Here is a 13,107-nt window from a genome sequence, read left to right on the forward strand (position 1 = left end):
ATGTGAAGTTCTCAGCTACTGCTCTGGTGTCATGCCTGTCTACTCCCCCCGATGATTACCATGTTCCAACCCTCTGAAAATGCAAGCAAGCCCCACACCTTTAATGAGTTGCCCTGGTCGTGGTGTCTCTTCACAGCAATAGAACAGTAACTGAGGCACTCTAGTTTGTGTCGAGTTGAGAAAAAATAAAACCTTCCCAGGATAGCAAGCATTTGTGAGAATGGTCATCTGGAACGATTAGGAAACCTCAGCCCTTGGTGAAAATCCACTGACACACATCAACCGTACTAAGCAATGACTCGCTTTGGAGGCCGTTCCTCAGAATAAAATTTGGTTGTTATGAGAGAAACCCACAGCTTCCAAAATGTTATTCCCATTACGGCACTCAGATGATGACATCACTTGTAAAATGCACTGGGTGTGCTGGCTACTTCTTGTGTCGACTTGACACGAGCTAGAGGTCATGTGGGAAGAAGGAATCTTAATTGAGAAAACTCTTTCATAGGATTGGCCTCTAGGCAAGTCAGCAGGGCATCTTCTTGATTTGTAGTTTGTGTGGGAGAGCCCAGATCAGTGTGGGTGGGGCCGCCTCTGGGTAGATGGCCCTGAATGGTATAACAGAAGGTCTATTGCTGAGGGAAGTTAGGGCAGGAAATGAAGGCAGGAACTTAGGGAACTCAAGGCAGGGTTTAAAGCTGAAGCCATGGAGGATCCCTGCTTATTGGCTTGCTCAGCCTTCCTTATTACAGCATCCAGGACCACCTGCTTAGGGGATGGCTCAGCTCACAGTGGGCTTGCTTCCTGAGCAAGCAAGCCAGAAAGCCACAGTCCTCAACAGCCTCAGCCTCAACTCCTGCCTCAAGTTCCTTCCCTGATGACTACAAACTGTATGGTGAAATGGACCCATTCCTCCCCAAACTGCTTTGGTTGTAGCATTTCTTCAAAGCAACAGAAATGCTAACTAAAACACTGGGTAGTAGAACATGGCTGTGTCTTAACCTATTAGGCTTGCTTAAAAACAAACCAGCAAACAACTCAACAAATGTCAGTAAGTGTCAGCTTACTTCTGACAGTCCTGGAGGCTAAGGAGTCCCACTGGAAGATGGGGATGTGGTGCAGGGGTAAAGTGCTTGGTCAGCGTGTAGGAATCCCCGGGTTCAGTTCCTAGCATTTCGAGAACAAAACAATACCGGTAGCATCAGGAGGAGGAGTAGAAAGGGAAGAGGATGAGAATGAGGAAGTCCAGGAAGAGGAAGAGGACGGGGAAGGAGGAAGAGGAGGAGAACAGGAGGAGGAGGAAATAGTCAATGACTCATTGTGTCAGCAGATTTGGAGACTGATGAGGGCTTGCTTTCTAGTTCATGGATGACATCTTGTTGCCATGTCCTCCGATGGTAAAAGAGGGACCATCTGGCCTCTTCAGCCTCCTAGAAATACACTAAATCTCATTCAAGAAAGTTCTTCTTTCATCATCTATCTCATCACTTAGGTTTTAACACATGAATTTGGGATAGACACAAACACAGACAAAAAAAACTAATCTGCAGTAGACTGCTTGAGTGTAGACAACTATCCCAGGACAGAGGATAGAGCTTCACACACGTGCAACTCATCTGTAGCACGTGAGAGAGGCTCAGCATTGGTTTTGAGGTGCTGACTTAATATAGATGTCTGCTTATCTTTTACACAGAGATCTGAGCTATTACTCTGCTGTGCTCTATGATGCCATCAAGAGCCCAGACCCGATTCATGTTGCTGCTCTTCCATCCCCAGAAAGATGCAAGATGGCACATTACATATCTACCATCCATTCAGAGGGTGAAGAGGAAGGAATGGTCAACCTAGCCCTTTCAGAACACACATTGGTTGTCTCAGTATATCAAATAATAGCAAAACACACTTGTTTAAAAAAAAACAATAAGCACTTGTTAACCAGGTTTCTGTGGATCAAGAATTTGAAAGCTATGAACAAGGTGTCATACAGGATGGCAGCCTTTGGAAGCCTTGACTGGATGTGAGGTTTGCTTCTAAAGTGGCTAACTCTGGCAGAAAACTTCAATCCCTTGCTCAAGGGCCAGTCAATAGGAGTGCTTCATGGATTTCATGACTTGGCAAAGAGCTTTTTCCAGGTGACTGTGAGCTGTCACAATCATGATGCTATTGAACTGCAATACGTTGGTTTTCATCCAGTCATTCTGTGAGCACCCCCAAAGGATGTCAGGGGACGCAAGTGTGAAGTGTGTTTTTATCTCTACTTTGTATGTCTACGGTGGCGTGAGTGATAAAGGTCCCTCTTTTACCATCGGAGGACGCGGCAACAAGATGCCATCCATGAACTAGAAAGCAAGCCCTCATCAGTCTCCAAATCTGCTGACACAATGAGTCATTGACTATTTCCTCCTCCTCCTGTTCTCCTCCTCTTCCTCCTTCCCTATCCTCTTCTTCCTCTTCCTGTACCTCCTCATTCTCATCCTCTTCCCTTCCTACTCCATTTAGTCCCTAGTGGATCAGATGCGAGCTCTCAGCTACTGCTCCAGAGTCATGCCTGCCTGCTGCCATGCTCCCCGCCACGATGGTCATGAGCTCCCCCTCTGAGCGGTTAGCAAGCCCCCAACTGAATGCTTCCTTTTACAAAAAACGCCTTGGTCATGGCGTCTTTCCACAGCTAGAGCAGTGGCTAGGACAGTCTCCTGGAAGGTACATAGGCTTCCTTCTTCCCCCTGCCCCTCCCCCACCCTACTAGCACAGCTGTATATTTTCTTCTTCCGAGGCAGAAACTGCCATGCTGTCTCCTTTTTCCCTCACGGCAGCAGGTTTCTAGCTAGGCTTACACCACTCAGTAGATAACTGTCCTAGATTCATTTCCATGGCTGTGAGCCTGTCAGCTTTGAGGCATGCCAAGTGCAAGGCAGGCAGAAGGAGCAGGACCAGGGCCTGGTTAGACAGGCCACGCCAGCAGACGGAGGGGCAAGGCATGAAATTGCAGCTGGGGGCTAGAGAGATGGCTCAGAGGCTAAGAGCACTTGGTGCTCCTGCAGAGAACTGGAGTCTGGTCTCCAGCACCCGCATCAGGTGACTCTACCACCTGTAACTCCAGCTCCAGGGGATCTAATGCCTTCTTTTGGCCTCCATGGACAAACCACCCATCACATATACATAAAAATGAAATTTAAAAGCAGAGTGAGCATAGGGTGGTGCCAGAGGCATGGACTGGGGCCAAGAAAGGTTTAATCTAAGCATCCAGGCTAAGGGTCGAGGTCCTGGTTCTAAGGATCCATAAGGTGTCTGGAGGGGAAGAGGGATTTCAAAACGTGCTCTCAGCATCAGCAGTGACCTCTAATACAGATTTGGATGGCACTCTCCTGCTCAGGAAGGAAGGGTAAAGGGCTTAGGGGCTGAGGGTGCAGCTTATTCAGTTGAATATTTACCTATCATACATGAATTCCTGAGCTAGATTCCAAGTACCAAATGAAGTTCCGAAACCCAGTACTCACAAGATCAAGACAGATCAGAAGTTCAAGGACATCTTTCGATACATACAAGTTCAAGGTCAGCCTGGGATAGGAGAAACTCAGTCTCAAAAAAAAAAAAAAGATTACAGAAAGTGATTGGTTGGTGACGTCTGCAAGCGTATGGGGGGGGGGATGATGTGGCGGCCAGGCCCATCACTTCCGGAGCTCTTCTTGTCTAGTGGCTCACCTCCTTCCTCTTCCCCCACTCGGATGCCCCTGTAGTAAGAAAAAATTTTCTCCAACTCCACCCTTCTCATTTTGGCTGACCCACCGCTAGGCTTTCTATACACAGGGCTTTTTTATGCAGTTATAATCAAAAGGTACGTCCTAATTGTAAATGCTTTTTCCACTTGGCATGGCAGTACAGGACTTTCCTACGATTGTTTCTTAATGTGATTTCTTTTAAAGTAACACAACCTCATTATAGAGAACGAATAAAAGAAAAAAATACACTTTAGAGATTGGAGAAGCAACTCATTTGGTAGAGTGTTTACCCAGGATGCATGAAGTCCTGGGTTTGATCACTAGCACCCCATAAACCAGGCGTGATGGCATGTACATGTAACCCTGGTACTCAGGAGATACAGGCAGAAAGTTGAGAGTTCAAAGTCATCCTTGGCTGTTGGTGAGTTCAAGAGCAATCTGATCTGTGTGAGAGTTTATCAAAACAAAAAAAGGTTAAAAATTAGTAAAGCTTACTTTAAAAAGTTGAAAACACCATTCATTCTGAAGTCTATCAGGGACTCCACAGTTTGTCAGCCAGCAGAAAACTAGGAGCGTTCTCCTACTGGGGCAACAGTTCTGGAACTTTCCTGAATTATCAAAATTAAAAGCCACCCCTCCCTTTCAAAAGAGTGGGCTATGAGCAAGGCCATCACCAGAAACAGAGGTTGAAGTACTCAATAAACATGAGGGAATGTTCTCTTCTATTACTCAGAAAAATAAGGGTTAAAACAATGAGATGTCTCCCTCCCCCTTCCCTGGAAGATTGGCAAAAGTTCAAGTATGATAAGGTCTAGGCCAGGAGAGGGAATGGGCACACATGGCTAGAACCTCTTGGGAAAGTCATCTAGGGTTGTTGATGAACATTTAACATGTTCTGTTAAGAACAATCACAGACCCACCCACTTCCAGATGAAAACCCAGAACATGAAGACACAGGGTCTTTACGAAAGCACCCCCTCATTTATTCAATGCATAGTTGTTAATCAGCCACGATGGGCCAGCACCGTTTGGATACCAGGAATACAGAAGGAAACCAAACTGACTCCTGATGAGTTTACCTACTAGGAGGAGACTTTGGTCAACCATGGGAGTGGATGAGGAGCAGGACAGATGAGGGGCGGGACTTAAGTGTGTGAGGGACAACCTCCTAGAGAAGACCCATGGTTAGTTACTTTCCTTGTTGCTCTGACAAAAGTAACTTAAGAAAGGGTCATAGTTTTAGCTTCAACTTGACACAAATCTGGGGTCACCAGGAAAGAGGGAACCTCAACTAAAGAATGTCTCTACCAGACTGGCTCATGGGGCATTTTCTTGATTGCTAATTGATGTAGGAAGGCCCAGTCCACCGTGGGTGTTACTATTCATAGGTGAGCAGGGTTAGGCTGTGTAAGAAGACAGTTGATTGTGGGCCTGAAGCAAGCCAGTAAGCAGAGCTCCTCAGTGTTGTCTGCTCCAGGCGCCTGTCCCGGCTTCCCTCCGTGATGGACTGTAACTTCTAATATGAAATAACCATTTCCTCCCCCAGTTACTTTTGGTCATGGTGTTTATCACAGTAACAGAAAGCAAACTAGGACAGGAAGGGAGGGTTTATTTTGGGTCATTATTTTTGGGGACAATCCATCATGATGACAAGTGAGGCAGCTAATCACACTGCGTTCACACTCAGCAATCAGAACCATGGATGCCGGGGCTCAGCCCACTTTCTCCTTTTCAATGCATTTCAGCATTGTACCCATGTGGTGATGGCACCCACACTCAAGGTGGGTCTTCCTCCTTAGCCAACCCTCTCTGGAAATGTTCTCAGAGTCACATCCGGCGAGGTGTCTTCCATGTGAGTCTATATTACATCTGGTCGACAAGACTCAACATCACGATTGACATTTAATTGAAGAATAGAAGATGAGGGAACTAGCCACGGGGACATTTGAGGCTGTCTTGGTTAGAGTTTCTATTGCTGTGATAAAGCACCAATGACCATAAACAACTCTGGGAGAAAAAGGTTTATTCCAGTTTACAATTCTCAGGTCCCACTCCATAGTTGAGGGAAGTCAGGGCAGGAACCTGGAGGCAGGAGCTGATGTAGAGGACAAGGAGGGTGCTGCTCACTGACCTGCTCCCCATGGCTTGCTCAGCCTGCTCCCTTTTCGCACCCAGGACCACCAGCCCAGGAGTGTCACTGCTCACAGTGTGGGCTCTCCCACGCCAACAATCACTCAAGAAAATGTGCTACAGACTTGCCTATAAGCCAGTCTGATGGAGGCATTTTCTCCATTGAGAATCCCTCTTTCCAGATGACTCTAGCTTGGGTTAAACTGACCAGCACAGAGCATCCAAAGCAATTGAAAACAGCTAACTCAAATCGTAGAGGCATACTGAGTCTGGTGTGTCAAGAGAGCCACATGGTGGAGGCTGGAGCTCTGCTGACAGAGAATGCATAAATACCTATGCCAGGTTCCCAGCACCATGTAACCAGGTGTAGTGAAGATAGCCTGTAATCCCAGCACTAGTCAGGTAGAGACAAGAGAATCAGAAATTGAAGATCAACCTTGGATATATATGAAGTTGAGGGGCAGCCTGGGTTACATGAGACCTTATCTTAAAACACACACACACACACACACACACACACACACACACACACACACACACAGGGGTAGGGGTGTGGAGGTGGAGCCAAGTTAACAGAGGCTTTGAGGAGGGCCGTGTTTGATGAGGACCAAGGACTGTGCTCTGAGCACTGCAGATGAACATCTGTAGAAGAGGGAAGCATGGGAGGTGCCAGGTCAGGGGGACTTCCATCGCTGTGGGTGGGCACTGTGTTCTTCCCTCAAGGAGGGCAGCAGAAAGGACTCGGAGAGCAAGAGGGCAGCAGGTGACACAGCCCTGAACAGCTGCACACAGGCAGCTGTTTCTCTAGAACAATGGGATGCCCTGTGTCCTTCCTTGTGTTCCAGAGGCCTCTCACCCAGGGCCAGGACAAAGCAGGTCCCTGGGTTAATTGTCTCCACTGCAGCAGAGCAGGGCTCACTGACTGAGGCTCTGGCCCAGAGCAAGCAGTCAGGCAACTAGTTCAAGAGCTGGCTCCTGGGAATAGTGCTGGGCTTGGAAGAGGAAGACAGTCCCCTGACTTAAGGCTTGGACCAGAGGAAGGACACAGCCCTGGGAGGGGCCAGGGAGAGGCCAGGCCAGATGAGGCCAGTGTTGAGTGGAAAAGCAGACAGAGCAAAATGCTTCTTCCTTCCCCTTGTTGGGGTGCCCGGCAGGGGCAGGCGCAACCTTGTGAATTTTAAAGTGGGGGCTACTTGCATTTTAACTGCTAGGCATTCGGCAGATAATAGCTAGTGAGACAGAATTATGGAGGGAAACTTTATCACCTTGTTTCCCGAGGGAGAATCGGAGGCTCAGAGAGGGACTAATTTGGCCAGGGTCACCCAAACAGAGGAAGGCTGGGAACCACACCAGGCCTCGGGCACCCATGACAACCTGCAGTCACCAACATCAACACACTGCGGAGACCAGGCTGCGAGGGGGAGTAGGACCCAAAGAAGGTAAAATGGTTCCAGATGGAGGATGAGAAAGAGAAGAGAGACCTGGGCCTGAGGAGAGTGGGCACCTGTGGACGGACAGCACGGTGATGAGAATGGCCCAGCCAGGTGACAGAGGAAGTAGAGTTGTGTGAGAAAGGAGGCCTGGAGATCAGCCTCTGGCCCTCAGACACACACACACTCACACTCACTCACACACATATACACACTCAAACACACTCACACACTCTTACACACATACACACTCACATATGCACTCACACACTCACTCACACAGTTACATACACAAATACACACAGTCACTCACACACACATACACAGTCTCATACACACTCACGCACATACATGTACACAGTCACACACACTTACACTCTCACTCACACACATATACACATTCATACACATTCACACACGCTTACACACACACACAGCTATACTCACACACTCATACACACTCACACAGTTACATACACATAAATACATACAGTCACTCACACACACACATACATATACAGACACAGTGTCTCACACACACACCACACACCACACACACACACACACTCCTGCCACCATCTCACCCTCTGAACAGCTTTGGGCTGGAGAAGCACAATATTTCCTGTTTCCCTGTAATTGTGCTGAGCCAGTTCCCAGAGCCTTCTTCATTCCATGCCTAGAACACACTTTTCTTCTGCTCCCTGCCCTGAATCTCCACCAGGCTCTGAAGAACAGCCAAGGCCAGGGGTGAGGTAGGTAGGACCCTGTGGGCTCACTGCTCAGTCCAGCAGCTTGCCAGAGAGCAGGAGGTGACTTGCCTTTCAGGCACGCACGCACGCGCACACACACACAGACACACACACACACAGACACACACAGACACACACACGCACGCACGCACGCACGCACGCGCACACACACACACCCGGGCCCCATGCCCTGTGTGCTGTCCTGGGGAGATAAACCAGGTGTATTACTTCCTTCCCAGTCTGCCTGGCTGACCCAGGGAGCTAGCCATATAAATCGCTGTGCTATGAAGGAAAAGGAGAGGATCCCGGAAGGCCCACTGCGTATGAAGTTCGAGGTCTAGGGTCTGGGGAGGTGACCTTCATCCAGGATAGAAAAATGACTACTTCTTTTTAAATTATTTTTATTTATGTTTATTCATTTGAGGGAAGGACTTTTCTAAAAAGACATTTCTCTCTCCTTCCACCATGTGTAACTCAGGGGCAGAACTCAAGTTATCAAACTTGGCAGTGAGCAACTCCACCTGCTGAGCTATCCGCTGGCCTGGATGAGCATTTGTGAGTGATTCCTCTAGAGGCTCTGTTTTTTTCTGTTTTAAATCTCTGGATAGTCCCCACACACACACTCCTGCCCCCTGTGTGCTAATCTCTGGGGGACAGAAACAGAGGCTGCCTAAAGAGAACAGGCAGCCCTCAGACCCCATGGGTTAGCAATTATGTGGGGAGTTTTAATCTGAGTCCAAAACAAGAAAAAGACACTTCAAGAAGTGGATGGGACATCACTAGCTGGGGGGACCCCAGAGGTCATGAGGCCACTACCGGCTTGTGCTCAAGAGGGTTGCCATGGGGTTGAAGCCAGGTCCTCAGATTCCCAGGACCTTGGTTGGTCTCATGTCACTGGAGGCTGTTCTGGGTGTCCGTCTTCACTTGCCAGAGGGCCATGGTGTCTTTCAAGAGACCCTTAAGTCATTAGTCTTCAAATCTGCTTCTGCAAAGGGAACAACGGGAGACACTCAAACAAAGGCAGTCCCCAAGACAGTATTGGAACCCATGAAGTTTCATGGGGACTGAGGGCTGCCACCTCCTGGCCAACTGCTTCCTCGGGCTTGGCTCCTGGGTCCTGTGCCCCAGACCAAGGAAGGTAACCCTGAAAGGTCACACCAGAGCTGAGATTGCCAGGACCAGCAGTGTCATGTGACCTATGGGATCCAAAGACATGCACACTAGGCAAGCACTCAACCAACTGAGCTCACTCTCAGACCTGTAGTTCCTAATTATTTCTAAAAAAGTATGTGGGGGCTGGAGAGGTAGCTTAGTGTTTAGGAAGGCTTGTTCTGCAAGAGCAAGGACTGGGATTTGGACCCTAGTACCCGCATAAAAAGTCTGGGCATGGTCTCTCATGCCTTGAATCCCAGCACTGAGTGGGGCAGAGACAGGAAGACCTTGGGGTTGAAAGTTCCAGATTCAGTGGGAGACCCTGCATCAAAGAAACAAGGTGGACAGTGAAAGAGTACAGCATGCAACACTCCCTCCTCAGGCCTCCTGACACGCCTGCACATACATGTGCACATATACTGCATACACATACATACATGAACACACACACATATACCCTCGGGCACAGACATGCATACACACTCAGTGTGTGATGCCTATTACATGCCTGTGTGTGTATGTAAGAGGGGAATTTCTGGGAACTTCTGTTCATAAGACTGGAAATGCAATCCCAGAGGATAAAAGCATGCTGTCTGTGGGCCAGATGGCTTTGAAGATGGGTTAGGGCATGGTCTAGCTGCTCCTGCATGTTGGGGAGGGGCATCCTTTGTGCTGTCCCTTCCTTCTCTCTGTGGCCCATCTGCTGCCTCTGGACCAGTCTTCAGTACAGGGTACCTGGGAGTGGGAACGTGGCTGGTCCAGGGAACCCTCAATCCTCCTGGAGACAAGGCCAAGGCCCTCACTCAGCTGAGGCAGGGGACTAGCCGTGGTGCTAGCTACCCTCCTGTCTCACGGCCCATCCATTAGTCATTCTACATGATAGTTCTGTTTTGGGGTTTGGGACATTAGAATAAGAAGACCGGATTTCAGCCACAGCTGTAGGGACAACCTTAGGGTGAGTCACAGCCCAGAAATGCAGCATCGGGGGATCACAAGAGCTGGAAATGTGATCAAGAGCCGTATAAATGGAGACGTCAAGGCAATGACCTGTGTGATCTGTAAACGTTGTCAACGTTATCACAAACAGCAGACATCAATGGCTCTCCATACCCTCGCACCCTCGTACTACGGGCCCTGGGGTAAGGAGGGAATTGGCCAGGAGAGGTAGCTGAAGAGAGGGCCACAGGGAGCTGATCCCAGAGACCAAAGGCAGAGATCTGGGGATGTCAGTCCCGAGAGTGGTCAGGGATCTGGGGTGTGAGTGGGCTGTGCCTGCTTCCTTGGTACACAGGGGGCGGGGTGATGTTTTTATTTGTATGTGAAAGGAAAACTGTGTCCCATGATAGAAGGGCGTGAACCCAGGTCATCGCTGCTGGATGAGTCTGACCTCTCCATCAGCCCCAGGGTGGCTCAAGAGAACTTAAATTCCCAGGGGAGCCAGAGGCCCGGCAGCAGACAGAACTGCCCAGTTAGAACTGAAAGGAACAGCTTTCCACTGTCGCAAGCACGGGGCTCCAGAAAAGAACCTCGCTCCGTGGGAAAACACAGGAAAGGAAACAGGGACTCGAGAAAGGACTGATGGTCTTGGGATGGGACTTGGTCCAGCCAGGATGGGAGCTCTAATAAGTTGGGTAGAAGCTACAGATTTGAGAGATGTTGGGACAGTCTGCAGCATGCCTGGTCTCGTTTCCTTTGTTTGTTTTTGTTTCCTCTTCTTTTAAAGATTGTTAAGAGAAGCTTTTTCTTTGCTAGCCGCTTTGGTTTATCTCCCGCCAGTTGCCTGGGCTCTCCCGCGCCAGCATGGTTCTAGAGCCGCATCAGTCCCAAATAAACACACAGGAGGCTATATTCATTATGAAGCTGTTGGCCTTGCTTGTCCCTTACTGGCTAGCTCTGCCTTAAGTAATTACCCCATAATTGTTAATCTAAGTATGTCTCTTACCGGAGAATAGTTCCAGGCTTCCTACCCCCAATGGCGTTACATGTTGACTCTCTTGTCTTTCTCCTTCCCAGAGTTCTCCTGGACTCCTAGTCCCTCCTATCTAGGTTTCCTATAGGCTCAACAGTACTTTATTGACAAATGCACAGGACTTCCCCCAACAAAAGATTTATTTTCTTTCTAATGATGTGTCTGCGCGTGGGTATGTACATTTGAATATAGTGCCCACAGAGACCTCAGCTCCCCTGAAGCTGAAGTTATAGACTGCTGGGAGCTGCCCAGTGTGGGTATTAGGAACCTAACTTGGGTCCTCTGAAGATCAACAGCTCTTCACCACAGGGTCATCGCTCCAAGCCCAGCCAGCCTATCCTAACTTAAGCCGTTGTACCCTGGCCCTGGCCGGGACCACAGGCAAGGGCTTGGGTCCTGCTCTCCTCCAGCAACCAGCATGGCTCTGGCCGTGGCTGTGTTATCATCTGGTCCCTGACATGGAGGTGAGTGTGACGCCGTGAAGTGAATGTGAAACCTGTGTCAGGGAGACTACATCACACTCCCCACATCCGGTCCCAACACCCTAACCTTCTCCTCAGTGGATTCCCTTCCCCCATCCTGTCTCTATCCTAAAATGACCCTCAGAGGAAAGGAAGGGACAAGGCCACCCAAGAGTGATGCGTTGGAACTGGGAAAGACTGGCGAGCGTGGGGCCTGGAGCCGGGCCTTCCCAGTTCAAGGGCTGCCTCTGCTGATGACTGGCCCTGTCTCCTGGGGCCTTGTTTTCCTATTTGGAAAATGACAGTAAGAGCAATCCCGGTCACACAAAACTTGTGGTGGGAGCTAAGTGAAGGGTGAGTTAGAGAGGGCTTCTCACACGACCTGGCCAGCCCTCCTAAGCAGAGTCTGACCAAGGCCACGGTGGGGGTTCTCTCACCAACGCTGCTTCTGAAGGACTCCCCGCCCCTCCCTCACAACCCCCAGCTAATGAGTGCCCAAAGTCCTGCTCAGCCCCGCGTCCACTCAAGACACACCAGCACTCTCTTTATGCTGCAGGTTTTACTTCAATTTGAAGCAGATGGTTACACACACATGTGAACAGCTTTGGCCTCTAGCACATGGAGCAGGCACTGGCTTTGAACACGCCCCCTTCCCCACACACTGGCCCATTCGCCTGGTCCCTTCCTCCCCAAGTCCTCTTGCCTGGCCTTCCCAAGGGCAACTGACCTACAGCAAGGTGCTGTCTTATGTGCCGGCCACTGGTGAGCACCTGGCGGGGCAGGCTCTGGGAACCCTCAGACCGGTTGTCTTGGGGCATGTCCCGGGTGGAGAATGGAGCAATGTTGCTTCTTCACTTCCCCCCTTTCCCCTCAGGACTCAGAGAATATCAGGCATGGGGTCAGAGGCCTGGGTAGTTAATGGGAAGAGACAGGGATCTCAGACCCCACCTTCCACCACACCGAGGCACAAAGCCTGCCTGTCACGGCCCCGGAAAGCCTGTCTTGCACCCGGCTTGGGGCCCAGCGCAGACAGAGCACTGGCTCAGAGGGTTAAGTGCTTCTGAAGGTCACCAACTGTCCGCTCCTTGCGTGAGTTCCTGGCGGAAGTGCTAATCCATCTTTGGCTTGAGGTGGACTCGGTTGGGCAGCAGCGGTGCGGCTTTGCTGTTGGGGTTTCATCCCGTAGTTTCCTCGGACAATCTCTGTAGAATCTTTGGCAATAGCCTGCCCCACCAGTCAGAAGGCAAAATTTGAAGCAACCCTGGATGGCTTGAGGACAGCAGGCGACTGAGAGGGAGGCAGGCTGCCCCTGTCCTGGTCCTGGGTGGTCCTGAGAGGCAGTAAGTGCGCTGAGTGTCTGGTAGCATCTTGAAGAAGACAGGGAGTGAGGCTGGCTGTCTTGGTGGCCTCGGCTTCTTTCTCCTCAGGCCCAACTGGGAAGAGACCCAGAGCAGTGTCCATGGTGTAGCCTGTGGCAGGTCACTCCTAAAAAAAAACCAA

General features: G+C 49.9%; 1 protein-coding gene across 1 annotated transcript in view; it reads right to left on the reverse strand.

Annotated features, from left to right (window-relative positions):
- Positions 1-12,151: 12,151 nt before the first annotated feature.
- Positions 12,152-13,107, reverse strand: part of Atoh8 (atonal bHLH transcription factor 8) — a 29,733-nt gene continuing 28,777 nt past the window's right edge. Inside the window, exon 3 of the mRNA XM_005076093.4 lies at positions 12,152-13,092. Coding sequence (XP_005076150.1) covers positions 13,087-13,092 — 6 coding nt within the window. The 3' untranslated portion in view covers positions 12,152-13,086. The remainder of the gene's footprint in view (positions 13,093-13,107) is intronic.

The sequence above is a fragment of the Mesocricetus auratus genome, unplaced genomic scaffold (genome assembly GCF_017639785.1).
Source record: "Mesocricetus auratus isolate SY011 unplaced genomic scaffold, BCM_Maur_2.0 Super-Scaffold_100676, whole genome shotgun sequence".
Classification (NCBI taxonomy): domain Eukaryota; kingdom Metazoa; phylum Chordata; class Mammalia; order Rodentia; family Cricetidae; genus Mesocricetus; species Mesocricetus auratus.